At 37.4% G+C, this 18,311-nt stretch overlaps 1 protein-coding gene across 2 annotated transcripts in view; it reads left to right on the forward strand.

The window, feature by feature from the left end:
- The window catches only part of rhof (ras homolog family member F), a 69,438-nt gene that overhangs the window by 27,931 nt on the left and 23,196 nt on the right, over nucleotides 1–18,311 (forward strand). For both annotated transcript variants that reach the window (XM_028824156.2, XM_051921359.1), the window contains one exon: nucleotides 12,326–12,413. In XM_028824156.2, coding sequence (XP_028679989.1) covers nucleotides 12,326–12,413 — 88 coding nt within the window. The remainder of the gene's footprint in view (nucleotides 1–12,325; nucleotides 12,414–18,311) is intronic.

Below are 18,311 nucleotides of genomic sequence, written 5' to 3' on the forward strand. Positions count from 1 at the left end.
GATTGATTTCTAGCCCAAAAATATATTCTATAGTTAGAAAGTTTTCTATATCTGCAACCCCACTCTTAAAGTTATTAGTAATATTCTTCCATAGACAGTAAACTACGCATGTTTACTGTAATTCACATGCACTGTATTATGGAAATCAGGAGTGTGTTTTTGTTGAAGAGTATATTTCAAGGCTGTGAGGATGTTATGTACTGTGGTCTGTTATCATCTGAGCTGGTAGAGCTGGGGGTAGGGAATGGTAAATAGCACTAATTCTTGGTCTTTCCCAAAACAGCGTATTTTACAAAAGTGAGCACTGACCTGAATAAGCAATGTGTATACAGTATTCAAACATTAACCTTTCCGTCTATTCATTCCCTCTAATGTTTGCATAATCTAATCTAAGCATTATGGTGATCCTATCTCAGCATTCCTATAAATCTATTTGACTCACACCAAGAACCCAGTCCAGGAAAAGCTGACAATAGAATTGATATTATTTTTATTTTAGATTAATTCCTTCATTAAAAAATGTTTAATAGTTTTCACATTATGTAAGAGTATAGTATATAGATCAGTCAGTACCAGTTAAAGAGGAGTGTACAGTTTGACAAAGAAGTATGGCAAACATATCATTGAGGTGTGGAGAGAAACCAGACATAATCCAATATAAAAAAGGGAGAAAGGACAAACTTCCTATAGAATGTGATTGGTACTTGAATTCAAACCAATGTTTCTTCAGCTGTGCTTCTTACATATACATATTCACACAACCTCCCCGGCCTGGACTACGCGCCAGCCAATTTGCATCTCTGCCGCTTGCACATGTTGATTTCACTTTCACCAAACAACAAATCTTTTAATTTTCGCGGATAGGCCTCTTCATTGGGAAGAAACACTACTTTTCCCTGATGGCAACACAAATTAGACGCTCTACAAGACTCCGACTTAAAGTTTAAATCCAAACGATATATTCAATCTATTTTCGCTGTTCCGTTATTTCACCGAGTAATAATTTCCATTTGTTTGCACTAATGCGATCTTTACTATAATTTTTTGAGACTTTCGAATTTGAGTACTTTCATTATCTCTAACTTGCTCTGCATGTGTATCACACCAACATTTTTGAATTCTTTGCGACATTCTAGTTTGTCATCTACTATTTGTCTTTTATTTCCGGCCCCAGGCGTGGTTAAATCTCTTGGCACAAAGTCTCGGCTCACAGATGTGAAAGTATCGCTCTGAAAAAGTCACGTCTCGTCCCAGGCTAAAAAGTCTCTTCTCGTCCCAGGATTTTTTTTTTATTATAATAGAGATATACATTGTAAGGAGTCCCTGACAAGCAAAGGGTTGATGGTATGGGGCTTTGCAGACAGAACACTACAGTAGTAGCATACAAGGTCCTGCCAGAGTGGGAAAGTTGGGTCCACAAGGGGTCCCAACTACTTATTTGTGTTGTGTACCCCAGTAGGGGCACCAAGTGAGAGAGACTAAGAGAGAAAGTGCAATGTGACTGAGGCTGGACCATGTAAAGTTTCCCTTTGACAGTAGAAGGCAAGCAATCCAACAGGTGTCAGGAACAACTCGTTTTCTGTTCAGACAGAGGAAAAAGGCCATATAGAATTGGCAAGAGGTGGGAACAGCTTCTAGGTGACAGCAAGCAGCACACTGACCAAAAGGAAGTCATGACACATTGGGTTTTTATTGGTTGGAAATGACAAGAGATCAGAAAGAAACCTATTAGGTGGTAAGACACATTATGTTCATTTTTAAAAGTGAATTTTTGAACTGATTTGAGTGTCAGAGAGGCAGTGTTGTTACTAGTAGGGCTGTATCAAATCAATTGTCATTCAAAAGGCAGATGGTATATATGTGAGTGGATTAAATATTTTGCCAAAACCAAAACATTGTATTCTTACTGAAGTCATTTCCAAACTAAACTTAGAATTCATCTTAAATTTACTTAAGGATCCTTACACCACAACCAATTCTACACTTGTTAATAGGAATTTTATCAAAACTGAAAACAAATTTAAACCTAGTAATTTTTTTCTGTGGGTTGCTTTAGCACTACATTATTGCAGTTCTTTGCTTTGCTTTTATCTCACCAGTGAGCTAACATCATGCATTGCATGGCTGCTGCCCCACAAAACTATTAGCTGACATTGTCTTCAGTGAAATGGTGGTATAACGTAAATGGTAAGTAAATGGTGGTATAATGATATAACTTTGTAACTATAACAGTAACAACAGTAATAATTCCAAAAATGAAATAAAATGAATTACAACGGTTCTAACGAAAATATAACCAGAGCAGCAAAAATAGCAACAGTAATCATCGTCAAAATTAAATAATGTACAGTAAATCAAGATGTATACTACAGGAATCCTTACACTTACAGTCATGGCTGAAATTATCGGCACCCCTGGAATTTTCCCAGAAAATGCACTATTTCTTCCAGAAAATTGTTACAATTACAAATGTTTTGGTGTACACATGTTTATTTCCTTTATGTGCATTGGAACAACACAAAAAAAACAGAGAAAAGAAGCCAAATCTGACATCATTACACACAAAACTCAAAAACCGGGCTGGACAAAATTATTGGCACCCTCAACTTAATATTTGGTTGCACGCCCTTTGGAAAAAATAACTGAAATCAAGCGCTTCCTATAACCACCAACAAGCTTGTTACACCTCTCAACTGAAATTTCCAACCACTCTGCTTTTGCATAGTGCTCAAGGTCTCTCAGATTTGAAGGGCGCCTTCTCCCAACAGCAATTTTGAGGTCTTTCCATAAGTGTTCAATCGGATTTAGATCTGGAGTCATTGCTGGTCACTTCAGAGCTTTCCAGCGCTTTGTCTTCATCCATTTCTGGGTGCTTTTAGAGGTATGTTTGGGGTCATTGTCCTGCTGGAACACCCATGACTCTGACACAGACCCAGCTTTCTGACACTGGGCCCTACATTGCGCCCCAATATCTTTTGGTAGTCTTCAGATTTCATGATGCCTTGCACCCAGTCAAGGCTTCCAGTGCCAGAGGCAGCAAAACATCCCCAAAACATCTTAGAACCTCCACCATGTTTGACTGTAGGTACTGTGTTCTTTTCTTCGTAGGCCTCATTCCGTTTTCTGTAAACAGTAAAATGATGAGCTTTACCATAAAGCTCTACCTTGGTCTCAGCTGTCCACAAGACATTCGCCCAGAAGGATTTTGGCTTCCTCAAGTACATTTTGGCAAACTCCAGTCTGGCTTTTTTATGTTTCTGTGTCAGCAGTGGGGTCCTCCTGGCTCTCCTGCCATAGCGTTTCATTTCGTTCAGATGTCGATGGATAGTTTGAGCTGGCACTGTTGCACCCTGAGTCTGCAGAACAGCTTGAATATGTTTTGAAGTTGATTGGGGCTGTTTATCCACCATTTGGACTATCCTTCGTTGCAGTCTTTTATCAGTTTTTCTCTTCCATCCACGTCCAGGGAGATTAGCTACAGTGCCATGTGTTGTGAACGTCTTGATTATGTTGCGCACAGTGGACAAAGGAACATGAAGATCTCTGGAGATGGACTTGTAGCCTTGAGATTGTTGATATTTTTCCACAATTTTTGTTCTCAAGTCCTCAGACAATTCTCTGCTCTTCTTTCTGTTCTCCATGCTTAGTGTGGCACACTCAGACACACAACAGAAAGGTTGAGTCAACTTTTCTCCATTTTAACTGGCTTCAGGTGTGATTGCTATATTGCCAGCACCTGTTTCTTGCCACAGGTGAGTTCAAACGAGCATCATATGCTTGAAATAAAACGATTTACCCACAATTTTGAAAGGGTGCCAATAATTTTGTCCGGCCCATTTTTGGAGTTCTGTGTGACATGATGTCAGATTTGGCTTTTTTTCTCTGTTTTTTTTTGTGTTGTTCCAATTCACATAAAGAAAATAAACATGTGTATACCAAAACATTTGTAATTGCAACAATTTTCTGGGAGAAATGGTGCATTTTCTGGGAAAATTTCAGGGGTGCCGATAATTTCGGCCATGACTGTAGCTTGGAGGAAATTGGCAATGTACAAAGTTAACTTCATAGGAAAGTGGGTGAGGCATGCCAATAGATAGACTGGGTTTTGAAATCCAGTGTGGCAGGCTGTCTGGAGTTTTTTTTTGTTTTTTCTGTCCCCCCTGGCCATCGGACCTTACTCTTACTCTATGTTAATTAATGTTGTCTTATTTTAATTCTTACCTTGTCTTTTATTTTTCTTTTCTTCATCATGTAAAGCACTTTGAACTACATTATTTGTATGAAAATGTGCTATATAAATAAATGTTGTTGTTGTTGTTGTTGTAGGAGTGTCATCAAAGTTTTGTTTTCCTTTCTGTTTACAATTTTTATTTTTTCTGCTCTTTGCATATATCCCCCATCTAGTGTTAGTTATAATTAAATGGCCATATTTATATGTATTTGGAAAATGACTTGGGACAGAATTTTCTTAGGCTTAATTGTTTTTATCACTTGTGTTTGGTAGAACATTTCAAAACAACAAAAGAAAAAAACAGTACATGATGATTCAGTATTTGATGGCTTACAAGAAAATTGTGAGGTGTTTAACAGCATATTAGAATTTGCATCAATTCAACATGGACACGCAAGTCAGTGAAAGAATGAAGCAAAGTTGATGTAAAAATTAAGAAAAAAAGGTGTATTTAAATGTAATTTGAAAGTGACTACTAGTGTACTTTTATGAGAAGATCCAGAAAAGAGTTCCAAGTAGAAGCTATACTGCTTAATAAGGGTCAATCGAATCATATAGAAAGTCATGGTCAATGAGATGATCACAGCTTATTATCTAAGTTGCCTACTAGGTTGGTATTAGAGCAGTGTTTCTCAACCACTGGGCTGTGGTCTACGGCCTGCCGCCAATGGGTCTCGACTTGCTATTGTTTATACAGGTAGTTGGTCGTCTCTCCGATGAACAGGTTGAGAAACACTGTATAGAGGCAAGAGGTTCAGAAATACTTATCAGACAGCAATAGTGAAAGATAATCTGGGTTAAATAATGAACAGCTTTATAAATCAAGGATAGAGGTTTGAAGAAAACAAGATATTGTGAAGTCAATTGTGGAGTGATGTGTTTGATGTAGGTGGTCTGTGTTGGAACATTCTTCTACTTGTAATCTGCTGATACTTCATGCCCAAAGCTCAATGAAAAGCATACTGCAGCAGTCACATGAAGAAGTGATGTAGTCTTGACTGAGGAAGGGGCAGACTCTTCTAAAGTTTCACAGATGGTAGCATGATGTCCTCACTGCTTCTAGTATGTGGTTTTTCAAAAATCAGACTGAAGGTAGAGTTTAACAATGTTTGACATGTAATGATACAGTGATGATAGTTCTCACATGGATAATATCCAAGGTTATAGAAGAGCTTTCTTATTTCAGACAATTCTGTGTCTGTATTGAATTTCAGCTGCAGGATTAGATGCTAGGATTCCATTGCAGCTGGGTTTTGGATATGTACACGACAAGGGAATCAAGTCTTGATTTCACTGCTGTAGGAAATGGGACTCCCTTTGTTAAATTGAAGTGTGGGATGAGTGTAATTGTGTTTGACATGCAGACTCATTATGTTGCAAGTGTACTGCTAAGGCCAAACCTGTTCACAATTATTATACATATTTGAATAATGTGGCCATTAAGTGTGTATTATAAACAGCCAATCACAAGTGCAACTTAGCATACAGTATACTCCATGCATGCATGGTGAAGTGTAGCAGTTGTGTTGATCAAACGTTAGAATTGACAAGACAAATGATTTAAGCAATTCGGGCTGTGCTGTGACTGTAGGTGCAAGATGTGCTAGGACCAGCACCTCAGAATTTTCATGCATTGCTGTATGTAGTGTTTACAACCAAATGGATAGATAAACAAAAAAAAAATCTACTGAGCAGCAGGTCTGTGGAAGAAAACAGTTTATTAACAAGAGAGGTCATAAGAAAACTGATTGGTTATTTTAGGCTAACAAATAGGCCACAAATAGTCGAGTAATAGCTCTTTACATTGGTGATGTTCAGTAGGGCATATCTGAATGCACAACATGTCAGACTTTAAAGTGTTTTTGCTACAGCAGCAGAAGGGCCCTTCAGATTCCACTCCTGTCAGTTAAGAAAATGAAGATGAGGTGATTGTGTAACACTTGATCACCACAATTGGATGAATGAGGACTGGAAAAATATAACCTGGTCTGACGAATCTTGATTTCGGCCGACGGGAGTTCTATCTAATACCCTGTAAACCTATTAATTCCTCTATGAGAAACACATTACTACACGGATAGATCAGAAAAATGTATGTTGACACTGTAATGCCAGGGGAATGGATCTAGACCCTACATCTTTCCATTTCCTTGTGTAACTTTTCATTCGTCGATTTTTTGAAAATGTTTTGTAAATACTGACCCAAATGTACCTTGCAGCATGGTCATCTGTTTCTCACATATATCGTAATATTTTTGGCTCTACAATTATGGTTTGCTTAATGGTGGCAACCCCATTTACATGTTTGAGAGGTGCTTGAGTGCACTGATTAAGTACAGAGTACCGGGCCATCAGCTTGTGGACAGTTACGCCTCTTAAAATATCTTCCAATGGATGACATATTGGAATCCGAATAAAGGTATTCACGATAATCTTGGGTGACACAGGGCATTACATACTCTGCAAGCATTCTAATTCTGAGGTAAAGGAACTGTAACTGAAATCATTAAGCTGGTGGTTCTAATGTTAGCACAGGTTTGGCCTGACTGGATCACTTATCTCCAATGTCAAATACTGCAACTATAAAAAATAGGTTAAAGCCGTCCTACCCAGATAACATGCTATGAAGTAATGTTCAAAATGATTTACAAAATATAACGATTGATTGATGTAAAACAGAGTATTTGCACACACCTTTAAACAGATAAGTTTGATTTCATATGTAATAATTTGATAACAAAAGAGGTGCATTGCCTGGTTGTAATGTGGAACTCTCTTTTATTCAAGTTTATTCACTTGTTTGTTTAAGGACTCGTAAGCCTCTGTTTCTACTTTAACCAGGGGCAGTACCACCTCAGAAGTCACACTTGAAGGCCACAGCCCTCCATTTAAACACAACTTAATCATGATAAGCACATATGGAGGATGTGTTTGTCCTGTTTGGAGACCTGTCGCTAGGAGAGGTTGACCTTGACAAGAGTTTTTACTAAACATAGCCGCCAGCTCTGACCTTCCAACATGCAGAGTTTTACAAGAAGTAATGCTATAAATTCTACCGTAAACCAAAAACAAACATAATATTATTTTCTTTTTCAAATTGCAAAAAAATTACGTTGCATAAGAAAATCTGGATCAATGCTTGGCATTACAAGTTATAAAATAACAAGATGCTGAATATAGAATGAAGAAATTATTATTTTCAAATTTACAAATTTGTATCACATATTCTATCCTTTGTTAAATAACATGTTGTGAAAGAAAGAAAGAAAGAACACTTGCACTATTATAAAATTATACATACATTATAAAACTATATTATAATGTTGCATTTTTCTGCTTTATGAACATCAGCATTATCATAAGTCAGACATAATGCTGCCAATTATGATTAAAAACGGTGCAATATTAACAACTATTCTTGCTGTGGCATTTTAGACTCCAGAAATACGGTATAAATGCAGCACCATACCTCAGTAATGTAGAGAACAAAAAAATAAATCTGAGCCTCAATTACGCTTTTATACTGTTCAAGTAGCATGACAGTCTGAAATCGGTTTAATCCAATTGTGAAGCAAAGGGATGTGGAGCCTACCCTGGACACAAGGCAGGAATCTTATCTGTGCATACTCAGGGACAATTTAAAGTCACCAATTCACCTAAAACTTACGTCTTTGGGGATAAGCTCATTCCCCACCAGTGACCTCTTTAACATACACCCATTTTAAAATCAGTCTCAGTATAACTTGGAAATTCACAGTAGCGGATTCATAAAAATAAAGTCAGGGTTAAAAGTAAAATAAAGACTTCTACAAACATGCATTTTTACTCTTCTTGGTTTATTTTTAAAAATCTACTAAAATATTGGTGCTCAGCTTGACTCAGCATAATCAAACCAAAAATGGTTACTACTAAGCTGTGCATAATAATGGGCTGACCACACCAAGCATGTGTTTTATTACAAGTCACTGTAACAGTTCTGTGTTTTGCTTAATAATCTTTAAATTAAAATGTGTTTATATACAGTATGTACTGTATATGTTGTGTCACATAATTCCCTACTATAATTATATTGTAGTTGCAAACATGAGCTCTGTGCCATGTGCAAAATCAAGGGTACTATAAAAGAACAAACAGTCCCCAAGTTCAAACACCAAATTAAGTCATGAGCAGTACATGTCACAAAATAATTGACTTCATGTGTTTATTCTTCCATCCATCTTTGACTCTTTTAATCTTGACTTTTTTATTGTGACAGAATCCAGCAACAGGCAGGATGCAACTGTAGATAACAGCCTATGATGGGATATACAGGGGCACACACCTATGCACACACCATTGTATCAATTTAGGGCTATCAAAAAGCCCAGCAGTATTTTTTTGGATTGTGAGATGAAACCAGAATCCCACTAGAAAAGATAATGCACATTTCAAAGCACACTCTAAACACCATTTGTGATCAAAAACTTTTGAGGAAGCCATGTTATCTTCTGTGTCACAGTGCCCTTCCCTCTGCCCCACATATCTATTCAATAAACCTACAGTATCTATTGCACCTAAGCACAACTTTATAGGAATGAAGTTTAGGGTAATTGTCCGTTTCAAATACATGCAACTGTTACCTGATTTTTATACTCACCTGACCATACTTTGAAAATCACAGAGACATCAAACTTGTTTAATGATTTCTGGATTAGTTACACTTGAGAATATTTTAAGTGCAAGTTTATTTGTTAGCTACCCATTCACAGTCAGTGCTACTAACTTCCAATTTCTGAACTGCAACATTGCCATTCATATATCCAGTTTGTTATAACTGAGCGGAATATCAAGCACACTTTGTTGTGTTTCCTCTGTGCCTTAACCTCCATGGCACTCTTCATATTGCTGTAGATACACATACCCCCCTCCCACAGAACTTATGACAATACAGTACTAATATTGGAGTACTATTTCTCTTCCCCTACCTGTTTAGTTCAGTTCCAGGTTATGAAGAAAAACATAGCATGTCCTTGGAGACATAGATGACAGACAGGATGCAGTTTTAGATGTAATGCAGAGCCAGTGTACTTCCTCCTGTAAGGGTTAAACAAGTAATAAATTCAACAAAAAGGGTTTTCATCTAAAAGTTTGCCATTTGGCCAAGAGATTCACTCAGTTTGGTTCACATTAACATATATGGTACAGAATAAACAGACAATAATCAGAATAAATATGAAATAAAAAAATATAATAATTGCTCATTGATCATGTATAAAAGCAATGTTACTTAAAGGACTGCAAAACCCAAAGGGATGTTACTGCTCTGCCCCTCCAAAATGTGTCTATCCCTGCAGCAAATAAATTTGAAAATAAATACATCTCTCTATTATATAAAAAAGTCTTTGGACGCAACAAGACATTTTAAGAGACGAGATGTGACTTTTTCGAAAGATGAGAATATTGCCATGATATTTTTAAAAGTCACGCCCTCCTAGTAACCATTTTCAAACAAACCATGGCCCTCTCGCCTCTCAGTCTTGTGAATGCTTTTGTCAGACACACTTCCTGTGCTCTCAGCTATTATAAATTTTAACGTTTTCCTCACTTTAAGTTCCCAATTAAAGAAGACGTATTATGTCCAAATCTTATTGGAAAAATTTCATCACGAAGGGTTATCAACAGAAAAAATGAGTACACGGGCAATCCTGGCACCGAGAAATGAGGAAATCAAATGAATTTACACCAAAAATGTCGATTGGTTACACGGAAAAATGGTTTAATGCGTATCAATAGACTATGCTGAAACAGTTGGTGATGATCGTGCGGGAGACAACAACTGACAATATCCCGAAGAATATCTACAACCGTTAACACCATCCAGTCTTCCACCACATGAATTACTGTAGAAAGAAGGATGTATCCAAGAAAGGTAATGTAGTATATCTCCTGTGGATAACATTAGACACCAAAGGAGATCTTGATATGCCATTCATATTAAAACGTTTACAGTTTCCCGTTAGAATAGCTTTTGCAAAGACAATTAACAAATCACAGAGCCAAATATTCAAAAAAGTCGTTTTATTTAAAAGAGAGAAAGAAACGAAATGCAATCACGGGCACTTATACATCACTTGGATGCAAATGTAACACTTCACATGAAAATTTAAATCTGTTTAAAATGTACATCCACATCCCCATATGGGAACAGCAGAACTGCAAAGAGGCTAACGTGAAGCGCAGGCACAGGGGCCGGCGAGCAAAGCGAGCATGGGGCAAAGCCCTCTAGTAAATTAGATAAAAGAATGCAGTGGCATGTTCAGCCTTAAACAGTGAGCCAGTGATGGGCCACATCTAACTCTGGCATCACTTTACCACACTGTCAATGTAGTATCACATAAATGTCAGTTTTTTAAATTCTAAATTTAATAATGTGCCTATTTTAGCTCACAGAGAAATCACCCAATGTGAGATGGAAGAGGTGGGAAGAAGAAAGTGAGAATACAGTGAGTGGGCAAGAAGACAAGCATCATTTACTCCTGTAAGCCCATCAAGTAGGAATATTTCTAGCTCACCCCACCCCCCCAATGTGCTGCACATCGCCATAATTGATTGGTCATTCTAATGGAAAGAAATTGACATGAACAACAGCCGGAGGAGTGGGAGGGGATGCACAGGGAGCTTCTTGATAAACTGTGTAGACACCAATATTAGCAGGTATGGTGGTAGCTTTAAGTCATATGTCCTAGGCTATTCACAGCAAGAGCAACGCGAGTGTACCAGAGACCAGCTATATGCAAAAGCAAGTGGAGCCACTGGAAAGAGAAGTCTTGTAAGTCTGTGGTTTCTAGGTCTGTTTCGTCAACTCCCTAACCCTAATCCTAATTCCAGGTCATCATGGGCTGAGTCTGTCCTGGCATAATATTTGTAGCTTCTTAAAATTGATATCTACTTGGTGGTGGCAGTGTTTGGTAATGCTTGTCACAATTCCAGAGACCAGGATTAAATACTGGTCCACTGAACATTTTTGAGGAGACTGCATGTTTTCAGGGTTTTATCCAGTTTCCGCTCTTATGCTACAGATAGGCATGCCAAATTAACTGGCAACTCAACATTTGCTCAGAACATGTGATTGTGTCTTGGGATGAGCTGCCATTTTGTAACATTGATGAGGTACAAAGTAACTGTATCTTTTTTCTTACAAATTCTACCTCCGTATTACACACAGACATGCAGCTACACTATTGGTGCTACATGTACCTACCTGATTTAAACAGCATCACTTTATGATACTGTCATTGATTGAATATTTAGTTACATTAGTAGCACAGTTCAACATAATTAATAGTCATTTTGTAAATATGTGGTAGATTATTTAGTTATCTTAGTTGACTTTTTATGAGGGAGTGTGTGGGAGAGAGGACCTTCTTATGGCCTTTTGCCCTGTCCAGTGATAGTTTCGGAACTTGCATCTGATGCTACAAGTACAGTTTCTGATCCCCTACACCACTGAATTGGATTAAGCAGATTTCAGAATGCTATGCATGCTTTGCAGTTTTTGCATGCAAAACAGAAACTATAGCACAAAGGATGCCTTGTGTGGTGACAGAGACTGTTAGCTTCCAATTGGATGGCCTAATGATTTCAATGCAAACTTCTGGGAAAATGTCCAGGAGGTCTAAAACATGTCAAACAGGTGCAGCACACAAATACAAAAATACAATCCAGTACATGAGAACAAAACAAAAAAAAAATACTTTACTTCTTGTGTTTAATTTAGATAAGCCTCCAGGTTTAAGTATTAAATGTTATTACTGAAATTTCAATAGATGATTGTACTTGGTACTATCTATAGTTTCTGGCTGTCTTGACAGCATTATGCTCAATGAGGTAGAATGTACTGGTACACTCTCAGATTAGATTTTAAAAAATGATGAATGTGTTTTGCGTAGTGAGCAAAGTTTCTGATTTAAATCATTATGTGGAGATGTAAGCTACTATAAACTGCATATATACAGTGAATTCTGTGATTACGGTATATCTTGCAATAAAAACAAGGTCCAAGGGCCCTTATCACTATTTAACTTATAGGAATGTGCTTTGTTCTTTCCTCAACAGAAATATGCACCCTCTGTTTTTGAAAAATATGTTACGAAGATTAAGGTCGGCAGCAAAGAAATCAACTTGAACCTGTATGACACAGCAGGTAGGCCCACAACATTCTTGTCTCTCTAATGAATGACATTTTTTTCAGCTTAAATTTCTGAAGCTAACATAAACATAAAAAAAACATTCCAGAATTCAGATAAAGAAGGTTTACGATAATGAAAAGTGAATCATGCAGGAAATATTTAGGGTAGGACCAGGCCAGATGAGGTACATCACCTTTAAACTGTAAGAACCTTGTTTTATCTGTGCAATAAATCCACCTCAGCAGTCTTCATGTTGCTGTCCTCAAAACAGAGACAAAAGTTCAAAAGAAAGCAGTCTGAAGCATCACAGAGGTGCTACTCTCCTCATGCAAACAACACCATGTAAAGTATACTACAGTCTTTGGCTGGCACTGCTCCATTCTAAATGATTTTACCTCACCTTCTGAGTTACATTTTGTTTTTGTGAACTGTTTGAAGCTTCTGAGATGCAGGGTTAAGTTTCATTGTCTAAGCCTGATGGTCCATTTGAGGACCAGAATCATCACACTTTCTGTCTACTAAAATCTGGAATTGGGGGGTTTGGGGCTATAAACTGACAGTGCAACAAATACACATAAAACAAATAGAGGAAACTGAAATTATGTTGACAAGCTGAAAAAATATCTATCTATTATAAAGAAAAATCTTGGGAGGGAGACGAGGGAGATGAGACATGATCTTCTCAGAAGACACTTTGATGTCATGCAAGACAAGGCAGTGAGACAAAAGGACAGCTGCTGTACAGGCTTTTAAATGATTGACGCGCAGTGCAACAAGCAGAACACACAGCTCACCAGCAGATGATCCGACCGCATCTCTTTAGCGTGCGTTCAACCCCCCGCCTTCACAATGCGAGTGGCAGAGACAACCTCCCACCCACCACCTTTACAATGCGAGCAGTGTTATACATCCCGTGAAAAAGACATTTAACCACGCCCGGGGGGCATAAATAAAGGACATAGCGTAGATGACAAAGTAGAACGTCGTAAAGAATTGAAAAATGTTGGCATGGTACACATGCACAGCAGGTCTTCTCAGAAGACACTTTGAAGTCCCGCGGGTCTACTTGCACGTCACGCCCGGCTTACAAACAATTTCTCTGAGACACTTTAACGTCCCACAAGACAAAGAAGTGAGACAAAAGGACAGCTGCTGTACAGGCTTTTAAATGATCGTCATGCAGCGCAACATGCAGATCACGCAGCACGGCACTAGCAGCCCCCGGTGTGTATAACTCATTCACTACAGCTTTATTAGTGGCAAATATCAAGAAATAAAAAATGAATGAAATGAAAATAACAATCTCTTTAAATTGTATATCTGGTTAACCAAACCTGGGGGTTAGCAAGCGAAGAGAGTTAGTTACAATTAAAATGATAAAGGATTAAGTAGAAAAATAATCAGCTATTCTGTGATCTTTGTATTTCCTGGTGTGTAGCAAGTTTTGGCAGCTTTTGTTTGCCATTTTTAGGAAGCCATTCTGACTTTTTTTTTTTTTTTTTTTACTCTGAAATTGTTTTTATTACCTTGAACTTTCCTCTCTTAATAACAATTTAAATCTTTTCTTAGGATTTGGATGTTTCTGAAATTTCAATGTTTAGTTTTGCCAAGAATTTGTCTTATCCATATTGTGCTTTATCATTTTTCTTTTTAACAACTTTTGCATGTTCTAAATGCTTTGATTTCTCTTTTGGCCTATTCCTAAATCAAGATTCATCATTTTAATCATGGTTCAAGGACTTAAAACCGTGGTCCAATCAATTGATTCAGCATGAGTGCTTCTGGAAGATGAAAACATCTTTGTAGGTGATCAGCACAGCAATTAGCTCTCATTACCATCATTTAAGACGTTGAGCAACAGCAACATTATAGTCAATTACTTTGTAAGGTTGTAAAAGTAACGGATAATAGTGTATTGTGGGACTGAAAAATGTGTAGAATGCAAAGTGCAGGCTTATATACACTTCATATTACCACATATTGTGTATTTCCCCTTGGGGGTTAATAAAGTATGTATGTATGTATCTATCTATCTATGTACAATGACATTTAATAAATGTACATCCCTTTATCACATGCTGAACAAGTAACCGTACATTGCCTGAACATTCTTAGAGGACACACAAAAAACCCTGATCAAAATTAAATGATAATAAAGCACTCACATATTTAGTCTACTGACAGCCAACCTGTTGAATAAAGCTTAAAGACTTAACTCCATTGCTTTTACATTGACACCTGCTCTGGCCTTTACTGTCTCTAAAAAGAGCTGAAAGGCACTATGGTACAGTCACTGTCATTTTCAAGAAAATATCACAGCAGACAACAGGTGAACAGTGGCAATCACAACATTTTAGCAAATTAAGGAATGGAGAGAAAAGCAAAACTGATCTTTGCCCCAATAATATTCAGTTTGTTATCAGTGGTAGAATACAAGATATCACTTCTTATCAGTCCCATATGAATGGACCATTATTTACCTAATGGACCTAGTACTATGGTGTTTTACCATGTTAGCCATTATGAGAGTAGTGAGAAGTGAAGCAAATTGACCCCTTTTATTGGCTAACTAGAAACATTCCAATATTGAAGCTTTTGAGGCAACTCAGGCCCCTTCTTCAGCCAAGATGTCATACAGAAACTGGAGTTCCCTGTGTTTATGCAGATACCAGGACAGATACAGTATTGGAAAACATGTAAGTGAGACATCTTAGAAAGGGCCTGAGTTGCCTCAACAGCTTGCAAATTGTAATCTTTTAGTTAGCCAATAAAAGGTGTCATTTTGCTTGACTTTTCACTACCTAATGAACCCTACAAACCATTTCAGCAGACACACTTTCAACAGTTAAATGATCATAAAAAGGTCAGGAGGTAAGGATTTGAGAAGAGAAGAACCAATTAAAAGCACCCAGAACTGGCCTAAAAATAAAGCAGGGTCAATCACTGTCAACTGCAAATTAAATGAAATAAGAACAGCACTTAGGTACTATTTGGAAAGGACATAAAAACAACAGAGAATCAGTGCAAACTGGAAATAATCTGAACTGGGAACAGTTAATTATAGCTAACTGGAAATTAGCTAATAGAGCAGAGAGAGCTAATCATTGCCAGCCCAAATGAGTAAATAAATAAAAAAAAACACAAAACTTACCAGTGCCACCTGGAAAGGCACTGAAAAGATACGCACATTAAGTGTCGGAATGAGCAGAGTACATGAGTGTGACCTCGATAGAAACTAAAAAGAGCATACCTCATCAAGATCAAATTTAAATGACCTAAAAAATAAAGACATCATTGGTAACAACTCAAACTTACCATAAAGAGCACAGTCCATCGTGATAACTGGAAAAGAACAGAAGTTAACTGTTGTAAATATAAAGGAACTCAAAAAACAGATTATTTAGACAATTGCCTGTAAGTGCCCTAAAAAGCCAAACTCACCAGTGCTAATTCAAATATTGTCTCAGAAGAGCAGGTCTAACAAATATTAATTTAGATAAACAGTTCACAATGGAGCACAGAAACAGAGGGTGGGTCCATATAAATTTGTGAAAAACGGACTAATGAAGAACAAATTTGATCAACAAGATGACTGAGAAAAATACAGCTATGGAGTGCAAAAGATGGGAACTGGATATGGCAAGCAGCACAAAATAAACATACAAAACAGGAGCTGTCAACAGCCATCTATGCATTTGCAGTTACACAGTTCTAATTCTTTCCTACGCCACTACATGTGTGGGGTGTGCATTGCATGCTTTCTGTGTATCTAGATGGGATTTTATCTTTGACCTTCTGTTTTCCTCCCATATCCCAATGATAGAGGAGTTAGGCGACACTCAACTGACCTGGTGTGTATAAGGGTGTGCCTGTGAATGTATCTCGCAAAGGAACTTGCATCTACTGTATTCCAGGGATGGTTCCTTCCTTGCATTTGATACTGCCTGGATCAGCTCTGTGCCCCTCAAACTATACTGTTGGATAATACATTCTTAGAAAATGAATGGATTAATGGACAGTAGCAGGTTCTGGCTATAGAAAGTGTGATTTATCATTGTCCACAGACTTGAGGTGTAAAAATGTTAAAAAGATTTGAAATATTAATATGACGCTGGGTTATATATTTTGCTGCACTTGTTTAGCAAATACTAGAATACTGGATGCTATTACTGCCTCAATTTCGCAAAGAGGATATACTATAAAAACTCCCAAAATAATTATTGGATTGTTTGCTGATTCTCTTCAGCACAAATAATAGAGATTGAAGTGGGACATAATTGAAGTACTTAACATTTTGAAGAAATAAAGTAGAATAGATGCCAGCTTCACTTTTACTCTGCTTATCCTGATCAGGGTTGTGGTAGTGACACATTATGTAGTAAAGACCAAGTCCTCCTGGAAAATTCCTAGATACTACCACAATATTCAAAAGACATAAAACCCAAACTGTGTCATGGGTATTCTCCAAGTGGATCATGCCCAGTACACACACCCTGAAAGGGGAGGTGCCATCTTTAACCTTTTCTTTTCTCCTGCTAGTGCCCATGATTACCACTGGCTGTGCTACGTTTATATTGTATGCAAAGAAAACAAATACAAGGGTTGCCCAGAATTAGTTGTTATGCCAGGCTTAATCCTGCAATTATAAAAATGTCGTCAGATAGAGTTGCGTAGTTAGATGCAGTTAATTACAGAGAGGTGAGGCACACCTAGGAGATCATTTTCTTACATGAAATAACAAGTTAAGATGTGATTTGCTTATCAACCACAATCAGCACCAAATCTGAGAGAGAGAGAGAGAGAGAGAGAGAGAGAGAGAAAGAAAGAAAGAAAGAAAGAAAGAAAGAAAGAAAGAAAGAAAGAAAGAAAGAAAGAAAGAAAGAAAGAAAGAAAGAAAGAAAGAAAGAAAGAAAGAAAGGTTCTGAAGCACTCTTTTTTTGGCCATTTTGTCAAAAGATGGTCACTTCCAACCATTCTCTAGAGGTAACCAGTCAGCAGAAGAGGTGTTTGTGTCAAGTCATATTCTTGGCCCCTTTTCACTCCTCTGTTGTGCAATATGCATTTGGCTATACCCTGCATATGTAATTTCTTTTTTGATTTTGTCCTTCATTCAGAGTAACCTGGCATAATTTATTACAGAGTAAAGGGGCATACTTGTTTAGCTGCCTTATTCTGTGCCAGACTATTTAGTCATCTGCTTCCTTTCAGCACCTTTTTCTCTCCTTGGCTTACACCGCCCTGTGCTTTAACTCCTGTTTTGCTGGCTTCTTCAAACATGTTTACCATCCGTTCATCATGGCTACTTACTTTTACTGCTTTTCCAACCTAGTCTGTTCATCCAGTAGTGTTGAAGTCACACAACTGAATTTTTACCCTTGGATACTGACAGACCTGTTATTGTCCCTTTGAGTGCTGCAAAATGTTTCAGTTTCAAGAATGTCATTGCTTTAATGTATTAACTAAATAGGAGGGCCAAAGAAGATGTAGATGTAAAAGATCTATGCTGCCTAATGTTGCTGTCCTCCATATTACTGAAAACAAGAAATTCAAATAGGTACCTGACAAGCATCATCTCAGAATCCAGCAGTAACCAGAAATGGAGAAGTAACAAAAAATATAAAGTGGTTGAGCATGTCAAAATAATGGTTGGCTTTAACCAACGTAAATATTTGCAAGGGAAAATAACAATTACAAGACAGGGAGATGATGAGCAACACAAACCACTCCCATTGAACGATATCCAGAAATGTGGAAAGAATAAAAGAATTTTTTATTTTTCACATTTTTAGGCCATTTTAAACTAAACAACTTGTATTATGTATTTGTTTTGTTACTTACACAGTTAAGCATAATTTTTTTTCTATTTTCAGTGTTAGGTTTCTTTGAGTTTTACCTATATCCATAAAGCACAG

Source organism: Erpetoichthys calabaricus, chromosome 18 (assembly GCF_900747795.2).
Source record: "Erpetoichthys calabaricus chromosome 18, fErpCal1.3, whole genome shotgun sequence".
Lineage (NCBI taxonomy): Eukaryota > Metazoa > Chordata > Cladistia > Polypteriformes > Polypteridae > Erpetoichthys > Erpetoichthys calabaricus.